The 21,863-nt window shown below is 41.7% G+C and overlaps 1 protein-coding gene across 3 annotated transcripts in view; it reads right to left on the bottom strand.

The window, feature by feature from the left end:
- Window positions 1-20,160, bottom strand: part of Trim24 (tripartite motif containing 24) — a 111,347-nt gene extending 91,187 nt beyond the window's left edge. For 2 of the 3 annotated variants that reach the window (XM_060380200.1, XM_060380201.1), the window contains exon 1: window positions 19,320-19,815. In XM_060380200.1, coding sequence (XP_060236183.1) covers window positions 19,320-19,674 — 355 coding nt within the window. In that variant the 5' untranslated portion in view covers window positions 19,675-19,815. Of the gene's footprint in view, window positions 1-19,319 lie in introns of all 3 variants that reach the window. The other variant, XM_060380199.1, reaches the window with a different exon arrangement.
- Between the last annotated feature and the right edge of the window lie 1,703 nt (window positions 20,161-21,863).

The following is a 21,863-nucleotide window of genomic DNA, read 5'->3' as shown; positions in this document are numbered from 1 at the left end:
CAAACCATGGCTCATGTGTGAAGTCAGAGGACAGGTTTCAGTAATTAGTTCTCTTCTTCCATTGTAGTTCAGGTTGTCAGGCTTGCATGACAAGAGCCTTTACCCACTGAGTCATCTTGCTTCACTTTTTCTTTTGGGGGACAAAAAAAGAAAAAAAGACCCAGGGTGATTTGAACTCAACATTCTCTTGCTTTAGTCTCCAAGTTGCTAAGACCAAGGCATGCACCATTACTTCCTGACATAATTACTCTCCATGGCAGCTGTACATGTGTTCTGTACCTTGCAATCTAGGTACTTTCAAGGCTGCTAAAATTGATGAGCTTTTGTAAGCTGCCTCCACATAGGACTTTCCTATGAACCGAGATTACAGATTTTATAGCAGAGGCCTGGAAATGGCTAAACATAATCTTAAATCCCAACAGGCATTTATTAAAAATAAATATCAAGTTCCATAAAACTACTTATACAACCACATATAAATGATAATTTGGGGGTTTGGTTAAAAAAAAATCAATGGAGACTACAGTATATAGAGACCTGTAACTTCCGAGCAACTGTAGCATTTGTTACATTATAAGTTGAACATTATAAGTGGAACTGGAACCATATAAAGCTACCTTTAGAGTTTGTGGCAGCCTTAAAGCTTCCCCTCAGCATAGTTCTCATAGCATACATGAAACATAACATTCTTTTTCACATGAGTATGATAACCTACTTATCAGCCTTTCATACCTAAAGTACTACAACTCAAACTCAGGGCTGTCCACAAGTTAGACAAGTTCCCTACTAAGTTCAATTCCTAGCCCTTATAGCTATATTTCAAAGGTTAATCTCTAATAAAAAGTTCTATTTTTCCCCCTCACCTCAAGGTCTTTCTTTTTTTAAAACTATACACTATGATACTCATCTCATTTTGAAAACTACTTGTTTAGTATAAATTGAAAACGAAGGGCCAGAGAGGAACTGAGTTCATTTAGTAATGCTTACCTAACATGCATGTGCTTTGTCAAACACACACATACACATACAAACCCACTCATACACACAAAAACAAAACAAAACAAAATAAAACAAAACAAAAAAACCCCACACAAACAAAAACCAAAGAAAACTAAAACAAAACCAGGTGTGGTAAGACTACTGTAATCCCATGCAAAGGCAAAGGTCATCCTCTCCTACATAGCGTGTTTGAGGTTAGCCTGGGCTACTGGAGAGCCCAGGGCAAGATGTCAAAAACAATAATAACAAAAACCTCCCGAAACCCTGATCTGTACATAGTGGAATAAGCCTCTAACCTAGGTGTTTCAGAAGTGAGATGAGAGGAACACCTAAGCTCAAAACAGTTCCAGCCCAGTCTGAGCAATACAACAAGATCCTGTGCCAAAACCACCCAAACCAGTGAAAGGTAAGTGCAGCCACAGGAATATTAAGAGAAGCCTATTAAACTGTATTGTTAATGTGTAAAGAAAAAATAATAGAAAAGAGAAAAAAAAGTAAAAACATGAGAAGGGAGCAAGTTATAGGAAGAAATTTGAAAATCTGAGCATCTAGGTTACAGGGTAACACTGGCTGTTCCTTTGAGAATTATCCATGTCAAAGTTACTTTTGCTTCCCCTTCCTGTGCCAGGCAGTCTATATTTAAAAAAAGAAAAGGAGGTGGGGCTGGAGAGTTGGCTCAACAGTTCATAACCAATCCCAGCACTCAGGAGGCAAGAGATTAAATTCAGAGCCAACTCTGCTTCCTAGGCAATTGGAGAACATTATTGGCTACACATTTCCAGGCTAGCATGGACTGCAAAATATAAATTTATATATATATATATATATATATATATATATTGCCTAAGTAATCCTGAGAAAAACCACAAGGGAAGGAAAGAAGTATCAGGTCACTCATCACTAGTATCAAATGTCACTAACAACTGAAGAAAAAAATAAATCAAAAAGTTTAACTTTACCTCTTCAAATAATACTAATTAAGAAAATGAATTGCTTCATTTGTATATGCCTTTAATCCCAGCAACTCGGGGGGCAGAGGCCAGCAGATCTGTTAGTCAAGGCCAGTATCCAGGGCTACACAGAAACTCTGAAACAAGAGGAAGGCAGTGGGAGGGAGAGACAGAGACAGAGAGAGATAATGAACAGAGGGAGCTGGGGAGATGGATCAGCACTTAAGAGGGATCGGACACCCTCTTCTGGCTTCTGAGGCAATCGAGCACACTAGTTGGTGCATAGCCATATATTCAAGCAAAACATCTACACAAGAACTGAAAATATATTATTTAAAGTTTTTAAGAAGGATATGCTGGCTGGATTCACAAATATCCAGGAAGTGTAGGACACAATTTAAAGCCCAGACCTTATGAATGATAAGGATAGAAGAAGGAACACAAGTCAAAGGCATAGAAAGTTTTTTAACAAAATCATAAAAGATAATTTTCCCAATCTAAAGTAGGTGTCTTATCAAGCTACAAGAAGCATACAAAGCAATACACAGACAGACCAGAAATTTCCACAACAAATAATAAAACATTAAATGAGCAAATGAAGATATTAAAAGTTACAAGTCATATATAAATTTCACACCTAAATGTTCAATGGAAACTCAAAGCAAGAGAGGCCTGAATGGCTGTTCTACAAGCTCTAAAAGACTAGATACTCAGCAAACCTATCAATCACAAAAGAATTCCATAATAAAACCACATTTAAGTAATTTCTGTCTACCAATCTAGCTCTACAGAGGCACTAGAAAACTTCAGTCTGATAGCCATGAAGACACAAAGAATAAATAACCCAAGAATAGTACATCAAAAGTAGGAGAGAAATACCCGTACCACAACAAAATAAAAAGAACCAATAAACACTGCCTGTTAATAACTCTCTGTTGTAGGCCTTTTTCTGGGGGCCTGATAAAAGGACAAAGAGGATGCTAGTTCTGTGTCCTTGCCTATTCTGGGGCTGGGGCCAGGGTCTCAAGGGAGTCAGGGTTTTCTCCACTGAAAGGCTGTGGTTATCAGTACCAAGGCAGCTTGAGATATCCTGCATTTCCTTTGTGCAACATTGGTTAATAACCTTCCAGCTGACTTTGTCTCATTGTGTGATAACTTTCTGCTAACTTTGTACCATTCCCCCCTACTTATATACTTAAACTTACTGGCATGAGACATGAGTTTATACAGTCCTCCTAACCCCAGTTTTCTTTTTACTGTATTTTCTCATCCTCAGTCCTCCCTGATTTGACAACTTACAGTTTGGGACCCTCATTCCTGCCGAGTTCAAAGCATTCTCAATATTAATGGCTTCAATTCTCCAATAAAAAGACATAGACTAACAGACTGGATTAGGGAAAAGGATCCATCATTCTGCTTCACTGAAGCAACACAAGTTACCATCAAGGATAGTCATCACCTCAAGGTTAAAAAAATGAAAATAGGTATTCAAAACAAATGAACCTAAGATGCAAGAAAGTGGAGCTATCTTAATATCTGACAAAATAAGACTTCAAAGCAAAACTAATCAGAAGAGATAGAAGACACTGCATGTTAATTAAAGGAAAAAAATCTACCAAGAGGAATTAATATTCAAAACATTTATGAAACTTATACAAGGGCACCCAAGTTCATAAAAGAAACAATACTACAGCTAAAACCTCATACTACCCCTCACCCACTGAAGTTATATAATATAAATAACATCATAAATCAAATGTACCTAGCAGACATCTAGGAACATTTTGCCCAAACACTTATGAATATATTATTTTTCTCAGTAGATCATGGAACATTCTCCAAAACTGACCACATATTAAGAAACTAAACAAGTCTCAACAGATACAAAGAAACTGAAATAACACTCTTGAGCTTATATGTGACAACCATGGATTAAAGCTAGATATCAACAACAGAAATAGCAGAAAGTGTACAAACTCATGCAAGGAAACTGAACTCACTACTGAATGAAAATTGAGTCAAGTGGAAATCAAGGACATTAAAGGGGCTGGAGAGATGGCTAAGAGGTTAAGAGCACTGGTTGTTCTTCCAAAGGTCCTAAGTTCAGTTCCCAGCAACCACACGGTGACTCATAAGTATCTATAATGAGATCTGGTGCCCTCTTCTGGCCTGCAGGCACACATGTAGGAAGAATACTATGTAAATAATAATAACAATATCTTCAATAAACAAGGACATTAAAAACTTTAGAATTGGATAAAAATGAAACAATATACCCAAATCTATGGGACACAATGAAGGCAGCTCTAAGAGGCAAGTTCACAACATTAAGTGCCTACCTCAAACTTTAGAGATCTCATATTAGCAACCTAACCACACACCCGAAACCTCCCGACCAACAAGAAATAATATCGAGAAAGAGTAAACAGGAAGATATTTTCAAACTCAGGACAGAAATCAATGAAACAGAAACAATACAAAAGAATCAATGAAAAAAACGTAAGTTGGTTATTTGAGACAGACAGGCAGGCAGACACACATAAACATACTTTTTAAATGAATACAAAATCTTTCCAAACTAATATTCTAGAGAAAAAGTAAATCGTAACCTTTTCCCTACATAAAACAACTGAATAATAAGAAAATTATAGTGAGACAAGTATGATTCATTTGTAGTCCTAGCACTTGGGAGATAGAAGCAAAATGATTATCACAAATGTGAGGCCAGTTTAACCTACAGAAAGGTCCTGTCTCAAAACAGAACAAAAGGACACTCAAGACTGATATCTGTGGTCATTCTTTCTTGTTCTCTTTAAGGTGTAGCCTTAGAAAAGCAATTTAGATGATGGTTCTAGAAAAGTGATTACAATGGTGATAAATCGGTCTAATTTCTACTCTTGCTATTTTCAAAAATATTAACTTTATATGTATGGGTGTTCTGACTGCTTTAAGTGTTATGGGTGTTCTGGTTGTTTTATATATTGGTATAATGTTCTTGTGAAATGTATACAATTTACCCTTGTTCATTCAAATGCTGATTTCTCTATCTCACTATTTGGTTGCAATCACACATTACACTGTGATGCATCACCTGCCTCAAGTTTGTGTAAAGATGCTACCATTTACTCTCTGTATTGCCAATAAAAACAACCAGCCAATGCTGAGCAATGGTGAGAATAGGGTGGGACATCCCCATCCAGAGGGGAGGAGAAAGAAGAAAGCGGAAAGGGGAGAAGAGATATTGGAGAGGAGAGGAACTGGAAACACCAGGAGAGATGAACCAGACCTAAGATATGACTAAAAAGCAAGTATAATGTGGGAAATCTAAATAGGAGGAAGCTATATGGGCTTGGAGGTTTAGGATGGAGTAATTATTATTGCCCAGCATTGTGCTCTAGGTTAATTAAATAAATCCTAGTCTCTGTGTGGTGATTTGGATATACAGCTGATTTAGGAATAACCACTATTTAATTAAAAGATAAAGCAATATTAAATATTAATAACCACCAACATTTGCGTATGGGTGTTCTGGCTACATTTTGTGTACCACATGCAGTGTCTGTAGAGGCCAGAGGGTGGGAACAGATCTCCTGTAGTTGGAGTTAAAGGCTTTTATGAACTGCCATATGGGTCCTAGGAATTGAACCCAGGTTCAATTCCAGCACCCTTAACCTGATCCATCTCTCCAGCCCCTACTGTTGCTACTTTTATGTTTTAAGTTGAAATATGTTTCTTTAGTAAACCTAACAGCTTGAAATGTGGAACACTCTTTTATCAGTTCTTGGGAGGTAGATGAAAAAGGATAAAGAAGTGAGGCCAGCCTGGGCTATATGCCCTCAGATATGTGGCTCAACATCTCATTCACCTGCTTAGCTAATAGATATTGTTTGACTCATGATGCTAGTACTCACAGACTAATGAGAAGAATGATGATAACCAAGTAAATCTTATTCCAAGTACCCACATGGAAGACTCACAAAATTATAGAACAGCAGCTTCAGGGAATCCTGATACCTTCTGGCCTCAGTGGGCACTGCATGCACGTGGTGCATAGGTATCTGCTTACAAAACTATGCCCCCCCCACATATTTACATATATATATTTACATATATATATATATGAGTTTGGAAGTAGGTACTCTGCATGGCTATACAAAGCTGGTCCTAAAGGTAATCACTGCTAAATAAAAATCTCAGTGCTAAAGTTCTGAGAGATGGCTCAGCAGTTAACAGAGCCTACTGTTCATGCCAAACAAGGCCACAAAAAGACACTCTCATGTAGAGATGCTCCCCAAATACATAATCTTGCTGTTCCTCCAGACTGCACACCAGATGTACATATTCAGTCTCTACTGCTGCTAAGGGCAGCATTGGTGGTACCACCTTTAATCCCAGTACTTACAAGGCTGAGGGAGGTGAACAATCACTGAGTGTTCCAGTACAGCCAAACCTACATAGAGAGACCCTGTCTCAAAAAACAAAACAAAAGACAAAAATAACAGCAACAAACCCTCAAAAAACCAAAAACCAGTACTGATGAAAGCACCACATACTTGAATTCCCAAGAGAATTCAAGAGAAATCAAGCATTCCTCCCTTTTTGGCTAGCTTTCAAAGTGCCAGAATGTGCTGAGCAAGCTGCTCTGGGGTAGGGTGGGGAGGGGGGAGTCAAGGGTCAAATGGAGCTGTGAACCCTATAAACTACAGTGCATGGAAAATGCCCAACAGTAATAGTGGCATGACTGTTAAGAGGGTAACCAACTTCTTTCTGTTAGAATTTTACACCTATTCCACAAGAGAGAATCCATGCCTAATACTGGAAATCCTGGTCAAAATTCCTGTGCTTGTTAGGTGTGATGGCACATGTATTTGCTCCCAGAACTTGGGAAGCAAAAGCAGGCAGATTTTTCTTAAGTTAAAGACCAGCCAGGTCTACACAGTTAAGACTTTGTCTCAAAACAAAATAAACCAAACCAAAACTACTTGGGGAAGTCATATATCCAAGGGGGTACAAAGGACTTACTCTTCTTAGCTAATAAATAAAAATAGTATAAAGTGACTTATAAATATCCTGTTTATACACAAAGGCAAATGCTACTCTTAGACTGTGTACTGAACCACAGTGAATACAGACTCATGGCTGCTAAAGGAAGTAAGAATAAATAATAGACAAGGGTTCAGCTCCAAATAAGACATTGATAACACCCACTTTCAGCTTCAGGGGCATCAAGGAAAAGTGGGCAGAAAGAAGTCAAGAGCTAGCACACAGAAACTCTACAAAATGCCATCTTCTAGGTAGATAAAGCTAGTCAATCAGAAGCTCACAGCAATTGTGGCTACTGTTACTGTCTGAACCAGACTGGCCCTGTCAACCATGAATGGTAGAGTGAACTGGAAGTTTCTAGTTTCCTTGAAGGTTCAGATATTTTGCTGCAAGCTGGGCACATGATGTTTTGCTATAGGTTGGCTTGTGAGAGGGCAAATGATGTTTTGTCAGCTCTCATGTATGAGGGTGTGACTTAAGCCAGCTGAGAACATCCATTGATGTACTCTGAGGAAAGGAGATATGTAGAGACATACATATAATGAGACATCACTTTTTGGATTGACATCACTGTACTGATCTTCGTGCATCGCCACTTGACTTTGCAGAGAGAAAGGTTCCAAAGAACTTCTCAAGACAATCCAACTATGTCTTATACTTTCACTGAATTCTTGTTGTAGCTTGGTGTTAGCCTTTGGACTGGACTGCTGGTATACTGACAATTGAGTTTGGTAATCCTCAATAGACCCATCAACCCTCATGAGCAGGAATCAGATAAAAGAGGTCTACAGCCCTATTCCCTACTAATCTCTTATCTAAGGTGGCTGGGGGGGAAGGGTGGTTGGAAAAGAGGTAAAGGTGTTTAAGAACCCAAAATAAAGTAAGTTTAGTGAACAATCTAAGCTTATAGGTGATTCCCAATGTGGCTTAGGCACAATGGGTAATTTTGCTTCTAATGTAGTGGAGGAATCATCAGACTTTGATGAGTTGGCAATGCTGTTTAAGGAGGTTGGCAAAATTGCTTTTGCTGCTGGGTGGTCTCCTGTCTTGCTCCTGGAGGTGATTTTCTGGTTTTGTTTTGTGGTCTTTTTATATACCATGTTGAAAAAGATTGTAAAAAAAGCCAAAAACTCAGAAAATTCACTCAATTCTCTGTTGTTGGAAAGGATTGGAGATTTGGCTATGCCCCTAGAGAGTTTGCAAATAGAGGTTGAAGAGCTTGGGAAGCAAAAGGAGCCAGTGGAAGGACAATAGCAGGGTTCTGGTTTGGTAACTGACATGAAATTTCTCACACGATGAAAAAGGGAAGCAAACTAAGCTGGAAAGCAGATTGCCACCCTGCCCTGCTCCCTGCAATTTTGTCACAAGGTGCCCAGGGCACCTCCCTGAGGCAAGGCGCTGGGAAAAGCAGGAGGCTGTACAGGGTAATCGGGTTCCTGTTGAGCAAAGTACACCAGCAGAGGAGTTGCCCAGCACCATCAGCCTTCCTGGGCTTTGTGTATCATATGCCTGCTAATGATTGCAGTGAAGCCTATGACGAGATGACATGGTATCCAACACACATGCTAGATTGAAACCATTTTAAAGAGTCTATGTTAAGGTTTGAGATGCGTTCCTTATTCATTAAACAATTGGGTTACGCAAAACAGACTTTTTTTTTAGTATCAGCTGTTCTAGAAGTTGGTCAACAACTGCAATGGTTATCATGGTAGAGGGATGAAGCCATGAAAATTGAAGATAATATAACAAGAAGTTATAAATGTTGGTAAAGACCAACTGCTTGGTGAAGGCCATTAGCCATATCAGATCCTGGAACCAGAAATTAGTTCATAGAGATCTTGGCATTTGAAAATTCAAATATTGAACGTAAGAGAGCAATTAGGCCATTAAAAGCATGAGGAGCCCCAAAGGATAAGAGAGACAAGTGATACTGGCTCCCAGGAGCATAATGCCAGTGTCACTGGACAAGCTGTAGCTAGAAATCTCAGAAATCAAAATGCCTGTTGTTATATTGTGGTGAATTTGACCATTTCCAAAGAAACTATAAGCCTAGATGCTTCAGAGTGCTGCATTGACTTTGCAGAAAATGGTATTTGTAGAAGAGAACAAGCAGTTTCTGGCTGCAGTGGAATGCAAAAGCTTCCAGAGTTTTGTAGCCACCGTGACAAGAAAAAACATTGGTCAAGGGATTTTAAGTCCAACGTAAACATAAAAGGTAACCTCTTGCCATCAGGAAAAAAAAGGGGGGGGGGCCTGTCAACTCGAGGCCCCAAAGCAACGCAAGCCATCTTCTTTCGGCCAGCCAGCCAGTACCAAACAGGCAGAAAAATCAAAACTAAGTATTGATCTAATGCATGCTCCTGAAGGTAGTAGACCTTCCACAAATAACGTCTCTTACACACTATGCCCAAATGTTGAATGTTACAAGATAACTACTCATGTTTATGATCCTTACCTTCAGGGAAGGTAGGGATAACCCAGGGAAAAAGTGAATTAACTTCTCAAGGATTTATTGTACATCCAAGTATCATAGATGGGGATTTCAAGGAAGAAATTAAAATCATGGTGTATTGAGAAAAGAAACAAAAAATAATGCACGGCACAGAATTGCTCAGACATTACTGTTTCCTTTCATCACGGGCAAGGCTGCTTCAGCATAAAGAACAGGGGCCTTTGGGAGTACTGGACAAAGTGGCAGTGATTAACCATCAGAGACCCAAAATAATGGTACAAATGAATATTGTTGAAATAGGCTTGGTAGATACAGGAGCTGATGTCAGTATACTTTCCCAAAAGTTTTGAAATCCAGATTGGCCACTTCAGAAGGTATATGTGCAGTTTATAGGAATTGGTAAATTATCACAAAAATATGTCCCATGGACTAAATGTGTGGGACCAGAAGGGCAAACAGGTAAGTTGATAATACCCTATGTGGTTGACATACCCATAATTTTATGGGGAAGGGATCTTTTACAACCATGGGGTACTCAAATTAATAATTCTGCAATCCCAGGGACAAAAAATGAGGAAATTGGGGATGATAGATGTTCTTAGAAAAAATATTGACATGAGTGATTGAGAACAAGCACAAGCTGTGAGCATTGTCCAAACACAAGACATAACAGAAACTGAGTTTCCAAATTTATAATAGGGGCCACTGCTGAGATACCAATAGCCTTGCCCCTGAAATGAATATCAAACAGACCTGGGTGGCAAGAGTAGTGGCCTATAACAAAACAAAAATTGCTGCACTTCATCAACTGGTACAAGAGCAGCTGGAGCCTCAAAATACAGAAGAGTCTACCAGCCCACGGAATTCAATTCCCTGTGTCTGTTTTAAAAAAGAAATCAGGAAAAATGGAGAATGATAACAGATTTAAGAGCAGTCAACAGAATAAGTCAATCAATGGGTCCTTTATAGCTTGGACTCCCTTTACCTTCTTTGTTACCTACGTCATGGCCTATAATAATAATTGACTTGAAAGATTTCTTTTTCGCAACACCCTTGCTTGAGCAGGATAGGGAAAGGTTTGCTTTCTCAGTACCTACTCTGAACAATAGTGGTCCAATGAAAGGATACCACTGGAGGGCGCTGCCACAGGAAAGGTTATAAACGGCCCAACTTTATGTCAATATTTTGTGCAACAACCATTAGAACTAATTCGTAGGCAATTTCCTCAATATATCATATATCATTATATGGATGATATTTTGCTAGCTGATTCTGAAAAGATACTTTAGAGAAAATGTTTAAGGAAACACAAAGAATTCTGCCAAGTTGGAAGTTACAGATTGCTCCAGAAAAAAATACAAAGAGGAGAGTCACTTAGTTATTTGGATTAAAAAAACAGGTCAACAAAATATTTGACCACAAAAGGTAGAGATGTGTAGGGACCACTTGTAACCTCTTAACGATTTTCAAAAATTAATGGGAGATATTAACTGGCTGAGGCCTACAATTGTACTGAGTACTTATGAGTTAAGTTATTTGTTTCAAACATTACAAGGAAATAAAACTTAAACAGTACAAGATATCTAAGAGCTGAAGTAGAAAGAGAGTTAACTCTTGTAGAACAAAGACTGCAAGAAGCGTATTGGAGTGAAATTATCCTAAACTTAATTGCAGTTTGGTCATTTTGCCTTCAACTCATTCTTCTACTGGGCTATTATTCAAAAGGAAGATTAAAAATTAAAAATTAAAGATTAAAAATTTTGCAAGTGAAGTCTGGAACTTCAAACTTGTCTCAGAATTGAGTAACAGAACTTTCCTCATCCATATTTTCATTCATTCAAGTCACATGTCAAGATCAGGCACAGAAGTCTTATTTCTAAATTTTTTATGCAAAACTCTTGAGCATAGGTAGTTATTAAAATCTACTCAAGGATCAATATGGCTTAGCAGGCAAAGCCCAGTGATCTGAGTTTGAGCCTTGGACCCCAAATGGAGAAACACAAATTCAGAAAAACCGCCCTCTATCCTCTACATACTCATGGTAACACCAAAGACCACACAAGAGCACAAATACATAACAAATGAATGTAAACAGTTGTCAATCATTTAATATTCTGTAAATACTAGATATATCCTTGTGGTTGGACACTTGTGGATTCAACCAACTGCAGGTGAGAAAACTACCTACTTGATCTGTAGATTTATTTTTCATTACTCCCCCAAACTGTATGTCATTAACTTTCATAGCACTTAGGTTGTTATAGTGAAATTTTTATAATTTTGGTTTTTTTAAAAAACACAGAAAGGTTATGGGAATATGTTTTTGTTTTAATCCCAGGTGTGGGATATGGGTCTAACTTCAGATTGTCCACAGGAGCTAACTATGATTTGCCTTGTGCTTTGGCAGGGCATGATTTTGCCAGGGGCAGACAGTTTCTAGAAGTGTATGACATCTGGAATTCTGGGGACTCTTGAAAGGGTATATAAATGCTAGAGGCCCAAGAGGGGCTGTGGCTGCTGCTGCTGGTTGCTGCTGTTGTGGTTGGTTGCTGTCTGTTAAGTGGTCATGTGCAGAGACGAGTGGAAGAAATTGGAATATCCTGATGATGATGATCAAACCTGCCCCAAAGAACCTGAAATCCCTAATCAGCAGGAAGTAGTTTAATGATAACAATGCCCCCTTTCTGTTCTTTCTCTCCTAACTAGTATTGGTGAGTTGAAAGGGTGTAGTAAGGGTGGAGAAGGGTAGTAAAAAAAGGAATCCACAATGTAGCCAAAAATCGGGTTACAGGTTGTATCAGGTATTATTATCTATAGAGAACTGAAGAACATCAGGGTATATATAATGAAAGTTTTGGATAAGAAAGACTCCCGAGGCTGTGACGGTCAGCAGTTCAAATCACTGACAGTATCCACATGTCAGCTAACTCCAGTTTCAGAGGATCCAACTCCCTTTTCTGGCATCAAAGGGCACCAGGAACTCATGCACACAAAGAAAAATTAACACGTAAGCACTCCCATACAAGATACCTTAACAGGGTTAGAGAGTTGACCCTGTTAACATAGAGTACTTCTCTGCATAGAGAAGTAATCTATGCAGAGAACCAGGATTCCATTCCTGGCACCAACATGGCAGCTCTCATATGTAACTCCAATTCCAGGGTATCTGACACCCTCTTCTTGCATCTATGAGCACCGGGCTCACATGTGTTATAACATACACACATGCTGGCAAAACACTCACATGCATTAAGAAGAACCTGGAGAGCAGAGATGAAAAGAAACCTTAAGATAGATCTAAAATTCATAACAGGGGGCTTCATGGTTAGTGTGTGCTTTTTATTCACAAGGCTTACTCCCCAGCATCAACATAAGCATATTTGCAATTAAGAACTAAGGTTTATTTGGGCCTGCTAGAGTATCCCTTTGACTCCAGCACTCAAAAGGCAGAGGCCACCCAGGGTTACACAGTGAGATCCTGGCTCAAAGAACAAACAAGAAATACGACTTAAGTTATATGTGCACAACCTTTCCAACAAGCAAGCCACTTTGAAACAAAGTACTTATCTGCAACCTAATAAAGTAGCCCAAGTTTCACAGATAGTGAGTTTCACAGATGATGATTAATGGCAAGTAACTCAAAGAGCAGAGACAAAAGGATAGTTCATTGTGAATTGCATAAACTCAAGTATTTGTGACAAGGCAAGACAGTGCAGAGGTTGCTCCATCTTGTATTCCTGCTGAGGCCATTTTAGGTTTGACTAGAATTTGATCTCCTTGATGTAAAGCCCAGTGGAAAATTACTAAACTCTGTTCTAGGAACCCAAGGTCAAGATGCCCCAACAAAGTTATCCCTGCTCCACCAGAAGAGACAGACATTCCACCTCCTTTATGTTCCAAATGAACCAATGAGAAATGCAAATGGTCCTAGAGAAAAATGGTACCCCTCTCCCCAGGGGGGAGGGCAGGAGGCTGACTCTACTACACCTGGTCCTTTCTCTCCCCTGCACATGCAGAGCGCTGAGTGGGAAGGGCAGACAGGCTCTGTCTGAGGCTATGAGACCATCATCCTTTCTTGCCTTGAGAGAAGCATGAGGAATTGTTGGAGACAAGAAGAAGTAGAGGGAAAGGAAAGTAGTCCTTTTCTCCACCAGTGACTTATATAACTTTAAGTCCCAAAACCCTCCCTTTTAGAAGAGGCCCCAGGCCCTTATCAGCCTGTTAAAGACTGTTTTCTGTACACATCAGCTGACCTGAGATGACTGCCAGGAGCTCCTTGTCACTAGTCTTGTCACTCCTTGTTTATAGCCAAGGACACCCAAGTCTGGCTGGATAGAAGTCTGGCTTTGGTCAGAACACTTCCCAAAGCAGATGCCAGACAGATTGAAACTTCCCATCCACCCTACCCAGTTGGGATTCTAATCCCAATGAATGTAAGGAGGCATCAGACACTTCTTCTCAAACATCACTGTGAGAATTAAGAGTCAGTCAGAAAATTTACCAACTTATCCAAGGTAAGTTACAATACTCAAGAACCTGATGAATTGCCTGCTTAGTTTCTGGAAAGGCTCTGAGAGGCATATCAGGTATTTACCTCCATAAACTTAAGATGTCCCTGAAAACCAGCAAGCCACTAATAGTTCATGTAGTCTGCCCCAGACATAAGGAGAAAGCTGTAGAAATTAGGATTTGAAGGAATGAGTAGATCTCAACTTTTAGAAATTACTTAAGACAGTTTAAAAGAGCCAAGATTCAGCTGAAGACAGAGAATGAATGAAACTCTCCCATGTGGTGGTGGCTTCCCTTAGAGAAACACACAAAAAGAAATGAGGGAAACAAACCTGGAGAAAAGGTTCAAAAACTCATCAGCATTGTCTGATGAACCTCAAGTTCATCAGATCTATTGGAATTTAGACAAATTCCAATATATATATATATATTGGAATATATATATATATATATATTGGGAGTCTCAGACAAGAAGGTTCAGCAGTGCTTTCCTCAGGTCACATACCTAGGCTACAACCTACAGAATTAAAGTAAATCCAGCCTATGAGGCCTGATCTGATTAACGCCCTAATGGTGACATCACATGAGGTACTGCTCACAGATGGGAGCAGTTCTGCTCAAGAAAGAATCAGGCAAACCCCAAAGGAAAAAGACCCCACAAGAAAATCAGGCTTGAGGAAATGGAGCCAGGGAACATTGGGAACATTAGGGAAATCAGGCCTACTGGTTTTGGCTATAAATATCTGTTGCTGTTTAGAGATACCTTCTTGGGTTGGGTAGAGACCTACCCCACCTAAACAGACACTGCTCCAATAGTTACTAAGAAACTTCTTCAGGAAATAATTCCTGAAGGAAATAATGCCCCTAGCTTTGGAGTCCAGCAATGTCCCCTACCTTCACAGCCAAAGTGTCTCAAACTCTGACTAACTCTGACAAAGGTATTAATTGGAAATTGCATTGTGCTCAGGTCAGGAAAAAAAGATATGTAAAACTCTTAAGGAAACTGACAAAATTGGTCCTGGAAAGTGGCAAAAATTAGGCCAACTTCCTCCACTTCCCTTTATCCTACTAAGGGCCCAAAGTACTCCTTACCAGGAGGTGATTACTGGGTTTTGAAATTATGTTTGGGAGACCACTTCCAATCCTCCCCAAACTCCAAGCAAATTCCCTTCTCGAGTCCTTTCAGTCTTAGCAGGAACTTGCCAGGCCACTGACCAGACTATGAAGAGAATCCTGCCCTCTCCTACCTCTGAACCCTCCCACCAGTTCCAACCCGAAGACTTGGTTTGAATAAAGTGGATCCCTACCTGGACCCTGGAACCTATCTGGAAGGGACTCTACCCAGTCATCATCACCATTCCAAATGCTGTCAAAGTAGCTGGTGTCATCCCTTGGAGTCATCACTCCCAACTAAAACAATAAACAAGAGCCTCTGAGGACGATAAAAGATGGACCATCACTTGGTCCTCAGACTCTATAAAAATAAGAGTGACCAGAGGCTAATAACCTGGGATACACAATTCCCATCAGTCCCAAACCTGGACATGGGAACACAGAAAAATCAGGGATGGGAAACTATATTTTGGGTCATAGTCTCTTATGTCCATCCCAGGGGTGGAACAATATGCGTGTAGAGGAGGGACAAGGGTCAGTAAATCAGCTTATGAAGAAAACTGTCCAGAAAAAAAGGCCTTCCAAGATTACAATTTTATGCATGCCCTGCCAATGATAAGTTGTTCTGCCACAGACAAGGTACTTGCATCTTATCTTCAAATTATAATCTTGCTTCTTCACTTTACAATAAGGTTTCCTCAAATGCCCAACAAAACCACCTATTTATCATGCCCCTTAAGCTACCTGGCTTGCTTGTACTAGCAATTTGACAAAACATGGCTCCTCCAACTCACTAGAAAGTCAAACCTCTACTCAAAATTACCCAGTAGGTATATATGCCTATAATGGGGAAGAGAGGAAGAACTCATACTGGCCTTGATCCAATGTCAAAGGACAAACAAGCCCCGATTCTAGTAGGGACAGGAATAGCCAGTGCAACTACTACAGGTACCTCAGCCTTGATTCTCGGGAATCAAAACTAAAGGAAACTCTCAGTTATTCAGACCTAGGCTATTTAGTGAATGCTATTTCTAGGCTGGAGAGCCAAGTTCATTCTCTCACAGAGGTAGTTCTACAGAACTAAAAGGAGACTAGATCTACTTTTTTATGAAACAGAAAGGAGTTTCCGTGCCCTTATGAGAAACTTGCTGTTTCTGTGTAAACCAATTAAGGCTACGTAGGCAGTCTTGGCTATGGTCAAGGAAAACTTCAAAGAAAGGGAAGGAGATACACATCAGATATTTAATGGTTGACCACCTTATAGTCGCCATTAGCCTGACTATTGATTTTTGTTCTGATCCAGTTGAGGCTGATCCTCAACTGCATGGCTAATATATCAACTAAAGAATAAAATTTAGTTAGGCTTCTGGTCCTCAGAATCAACCATGACCCTCAGAACAGTACAAGTTAATGATTTCTGTCTTGCCCATGAACCAATTAGGGAACGTGAAAGGGCAAGACTGCAAAGGTTCCGTTATCTTATACTTTGACTGGGACAATTTTAGGTTTGACTAGAGTTTGGCCTCCTTAATAGCAATTATTGTGGAAAATTACCAAACGCTATTCTAAGAACTTGGGATCAACCTAGCAAATCATAATTTATCTTGGCTTCTGTTAAACTGCTTGCTTGTGTAAATGTTTTTATTTCTTCAATTAGAGGATGAGATGAGAGACATATTGTTGCAGGATATTTGATAACACTATGACCCTCCCAAAATTATGTACTGGCAAAACCTATTTCTAATTATGGTGTGGTTCAGCCCTCGTACACACCTTTAATTCAAGAGCTTTCTGTAACCAGGATTAAAGTAGTCAACTATAGGTCAAGAGGCAGGGCAAACGGTCAGCTAACAGGGAATGAATATAGGAAAAAACCATAGAGAGAGGAAGTCCAGAGAACTGATAGAGCACACAGGAAGTAGAAAGGAGGGAGATTCAGTTTGAAGGGTTTTTAAAAAGACAACATGGAGAAGAAGCTTTTTCCTTCTGGGACATATGCGGAGTAAGGTCAGTTGGGTGGTTTCTCTGCCTCTCCAAGCTGTAGGCTTTCAGATCGACATCTAGCTCCTGAGTCTTTATTGGTAAAATTGAACATTTGGGATTTTGTTTAAAAACAACACCATATCCAAGCTTCATGAATACGTGACTTGGGCTGAACCCACAACATTTCTATCTAACTATTCCCAGGCCCTAGGCCTGGAAGCTTCTAACCTCTGTAGAATCTAATCTTCTGCAAGCCCAAGCCTTGAAGGCTTCAGCTCCCAGGTTCCTATCGACTAACCTAGGCCTAGAATGTTTTCAGCCTCTGAGACTTACTGGTGAATAAACTCGCCCTTTTTTTAGCTATTTCTAAACTCTGGCTAGCTAGTTCAACTCAGCTGTTCTGGCTCAAATCCCTCTCCAAGCTGACTGATTCAAACTGGCTTCTCTCAGCTTCTAACTGAATTGCTCTACTTGGAAAAACTGCCTCAAAACTCCACAAACTGAACAGCACTGACGGCAAAAACTGAACAGAACTCATTGGAACTACACGAACTCAACTGAACTGCACCAAACTTAACTCTCTCTCCCTGCACTGCTCTTATGTAGCCTCTCTTTCCTCTCTGTCATTATAAGAGTTGGGCATATCCAATCTCTGACTCATTCTGTCAAATCTTTCTCTGATTTGTCACTTTGTCTGCCCCTCAATTAAACATCATCATTTGCGGTTAAAAGTGTATACTAAAGGTGTGTCTGTATTCCAGCCAGATCACACAGACGTAGAAGGACTTTTGATGTGATCTTTTGCCAGAGCAGCCATGTTGGTGGATTAAAATTCCTCTACATGTTTGCACAAAACTTCCTGCTTTCATCTTCCAGGCAAGGTAACAGGATGTGGCTTTTGCCTCTAAAATCCCCTTGCACTGAAGTTTAGAGCAGTGGGCTGTCAACCTTCCTAATGCTGTTCCTTATACAGCATTTAATACAGTTCCTTATGTTGTGGTGACCCCCAACCAAAAACTTATTTTCTTTGCTACTTCATAACTGTAATTAAGCTACAGTTATGAATTGTAATATGAATATCTGATATACAGGATATCTGATATGTGACCCCTGTGAAAGGGTCATTCTCCCACCCCCCTGGGGTTGCAACTCACAGGTTGAGAACCACTGGCTTATATTGGCATCTTGAGTACCTGGCTGGAAAAAACAAACAAACAAACAAACAAACAAAAAAAATGCAACACTTTCATTTGGCGATATAGACTATGTCTGAGTAGTCTCTCTGTAGGCTCTCTGTAATAATAGAGACCCAAGGAAAGTAAGTAGTTCCCTATGACTAAATACTAGTCGAAGATAAGGCTAAGTGAGTCTATGAGAACGATCCAACAATCACATCCTGACCTGTTGTAATTACTCAACGTATTAACTAAAGGCAATCATTCCCTTTAATACAGATGGTTAAAGTGAGGGCTCATGCCCGTGATCTTTTCCTCTGAAGAGGCTGAGGCGGGACGATTGCTAGCTGTGGACAAGTCTGAGTTGCTACATCAGCCAAACAAAATACACACACAACAAACCACGAAGCAATAGAACGTGATTTCTCTTCCTCAGTTACTCTGTATTTTTAAAAGACGTCAATTTGCCCAAATATCTGCAGAATTAAAAGTTAAAAGCTTCAGGCGTTCTCCCAGAAATAATTACTGCACTTTAAATGCTTTAAACCTGTTAACATAAGCAATGGAAACTACCTGTCAAAAACTAGTCACTTAGAAACATCACAAGAGAAAGTAACTTCCAACTACTGCGTACAAAACACTTCGTAAGTCTATTTGCTTTCTACTCTTTATCCTGTGGTTCAAAATAAAATCTCGGAAAGCAGTAGCAGACAACAAAACTCCTTCTCCTGTTTCCTTTGTCCCCAACGGAGGGGCAATAGGAGTGGGAACTCTTTAAGGTAAAGAGCCCCGAATGCACAAGATTCGAAACAGACGGCAACCAATCTGCAATCAATCATCAAAGAAAGTCCCCATCACTTCATCTCCATCCCTCCCTCCCCCTCTCCGGCTCGCATAACCCGGGTGTACACGAGCTGATCCGGATCCTATGCACCCGGACAAAGCTCAGCGGAGGCAGCGGGCAGAAGCTAACTCGCCGCGGCCGTCAGAGCTCCGCAAAAGTGAGGGACCGCCGGGTCGCTCGGCCGGCCCGGGCCCACTTCAACCCTCCCCGGCCGCGCGGCAGGCGCCCGCCACCTCGCGGGCCCCTCTCACCTTGGGTGGCGAACGGCGAAGGAGCGCCGGCCGGGGAGCCGGGGGCGGGGGCGGGCGCGGGTGGAGGGGTCTCGGCCGAGCCGAGCGCGGGCGCCGTCAGCATGAGGTAGCGCTGGGGCGCGGGCAGGCAGCGCTGGCAGAACGAGTGCAGGCAGGGCAGCAGCTTGGGCGCCCGGCTCTGGATGTTCTGGTGGCACACGGCGCAAGTGTCCAACAGGTTGAGCCGGGACGCCTCGCCGCCGCTCTCCGAGTCCGGGCCCTGCCGGCTCTCGGCCTCGTTCTCCCCGCTCGGCGCCGCCGCTGCGGGGACCCCGGCCGGGGCCGCCGCCGCCGCCTTCTCCACAGCCACCTCCATTGTCCTGCGGCCGCCGCCGGGGAAGCGGGAGCGCGCTCGCCGCCCGCCGCCCCCGACGACCTCCGCTGCCGCCGCCTCCCGCTCTCCTCCGAGGCCGCGCGGACTCGCGGAGGGAGCGCGGGGAGGAAGCCGCCTCCCGAGTGGCGCGGCCGGAAGGCGCGGAGCTGTCAGCGAGGACCGGCGCCCGCACCGCGACGCCGCCGCGCGGGCTGCCAGGCAAACCGCCGCCGAGGCGCTCGAGTCCGCCCGGCGCGCCCGCCCGCCCGCTGGCCCGCGCCGAGCAGCCTTTCTCTCGGGCCCCTTGGACCACCGCGGGCCCCGCCCCCACCTCCCTCTCCCAGCAACCGCGGCGACAGCCAGCCGAGCGCCGTCCAATGACCGCCGCGCCTGCCCACGAGGCGGGGCCTGCGGGAGCCCGCGAGGCTCGGACGGCCCCCGCGGGAGGTCGGGAGTGGGCGGAGCCAGCCCCGCTCCGGACGCCGAGGACCGCGGCCGCTGATTGGCTCGCCATCTAGGCTTCGCTCTTCTGAAGATAGTAAAGGCATCGTTTGTTAGGGAGGCGCAGCGGGCGCCTGATTCGGCCCTCCGCTGTGGCCCCGCCCAAGAGGCGGGGCTCCATCCTGTCTACCCAACCTGGTTAATTAAGAAACTGCTTGGAGCTTTTACTATTGGAGACGCGAACCAAGAGAAGAGTAAAGATCGTGGGAGGGCCGAGGGAGAATAAAGAAGTAAATAAGGAGAGAGAGAGAGAGAGGGAGAGAGAAAACACGTTGTGTAAGCGCGCACACAACGTGTGAATGCTTGAATTTTCTGTGGTTTGAATTTATCTCTGTGAAGAATGAATGGGATGTAGTGGGGGCGAAATTGTAACTTTGTTGCAGTTTTTAAAAACTACTTCAGTGGAAATAGGTGAAATTAATTTTGTTTCTTAAGTGAATAAAAGCCATTGATTTTTCGGGGACTAAAGAAACTATTTGCAAATGTCTTAACTACGTAAATATTAAACTACTAAAAGAAATAAAATTAATCCAGACGTGGTGACATACACCCATACTCATAGCACTCCAGAGCTTCAAGTAGGAGAGTCACTACAAATTCAAAATTATCCTAGGTTATAGTCAGTGTAAAACCCTGCCTCAAAAAGGGGAGGAAAAAGAAAAAAAAATTCTCAATTCTGGTTTTAGAGTTTCAGTATTATATTTCATGTCTTCTCTCATGCCTGTTGCCGGAAATTCTGGGGAGTCCCATGGGAGTTGCCACCTGTTACTAGGGAAATCAGAGTCCCTCTTGAGGTTCTGAGTCTCGTTAATAAAATAATTTAAGAAAGTCCTCAAAAGCAGCTCTTCTTAAAAGAAGCTGGGGGAAATTTTGTTAAAGTTTAAAAGGACAATTTTTAAAAACCAATGCAGGCGAGCTGTAAATCTCGGCAGCTTCCTAGAGGTTCTTGGAGAACTGGAAGAGAAAAAAACCATGCCATTTTTGTTAAATAGACATAGAGGCCAAGCCACATGGTTACAAGCAGCCACATGGCCAGGCGGAAACTTTAGAGAGAAAGGAAGCCCTACCAGAGAACTAGTATTAGGCCAGCATCCGAAAGAAAAAAAGAGAAGAAAAGGGGAAAGTTGGGTATTTCTGAGTCAGGAATCATAGAGACTAAAATGAAGAATCTGAAACTACTGCTCTAGTGCCAGGAATTTTGGGATGAGAAAGTTCATTATTTCATTAAAGGGTGGCTTTTTCCTCCTGTCTCTTTAGCATGGCTTAATGTCAACCTGCCTTTCTAATCCAGGTGATTGGCAGGCCCAGCTGGATTCAGGTTTAAAAATGAAAACAATGGTATATCTCCACCTCAGAGGTAGATTCCATTGTTTTTTTACTAGTAGGCAACATTTTTCTCTTAATGGACCATTAATAAGAATAACAGAAATTACACTTTAAGTCAAAAGCTGGGTAAGAAGCCAGGCAAAGGGGTGCACACTTTAATTCCAACACTTGAGAGGCAGAGGCAGGCAAAACTCTGAGTTCAATGCCAGCCTGATCTATAAAGCAGATCCAGGATAACCCTACACAGAGACACCCTGACTCTAAAAACAACAACAAAGCAGGGTAAAACCTCCAGAAAGTTGTAGAATAGAATGAGAGGAGACTAGCTTTTGAACATACATGACTGAAATGTATGCGCTGTAAAT

This window comes from Meriones unguiculatus, chromosome 3, assembly GCF_030254825.1.
Source record: "Meriones unguiculatus strain TT.TT164.6M chromosome 3, Bangor_MerUng_6.1, whole genome shotgun sequence".
Lineage (NCBI taxonomy): Eukaryota > Metazoa > Chordata > Mammalia > Rodentia > Muridae > Meriones > Meriones unguiculatus.
This window is presented reverse-complemented; position numbering and strand designations above follow the sequence as displayed.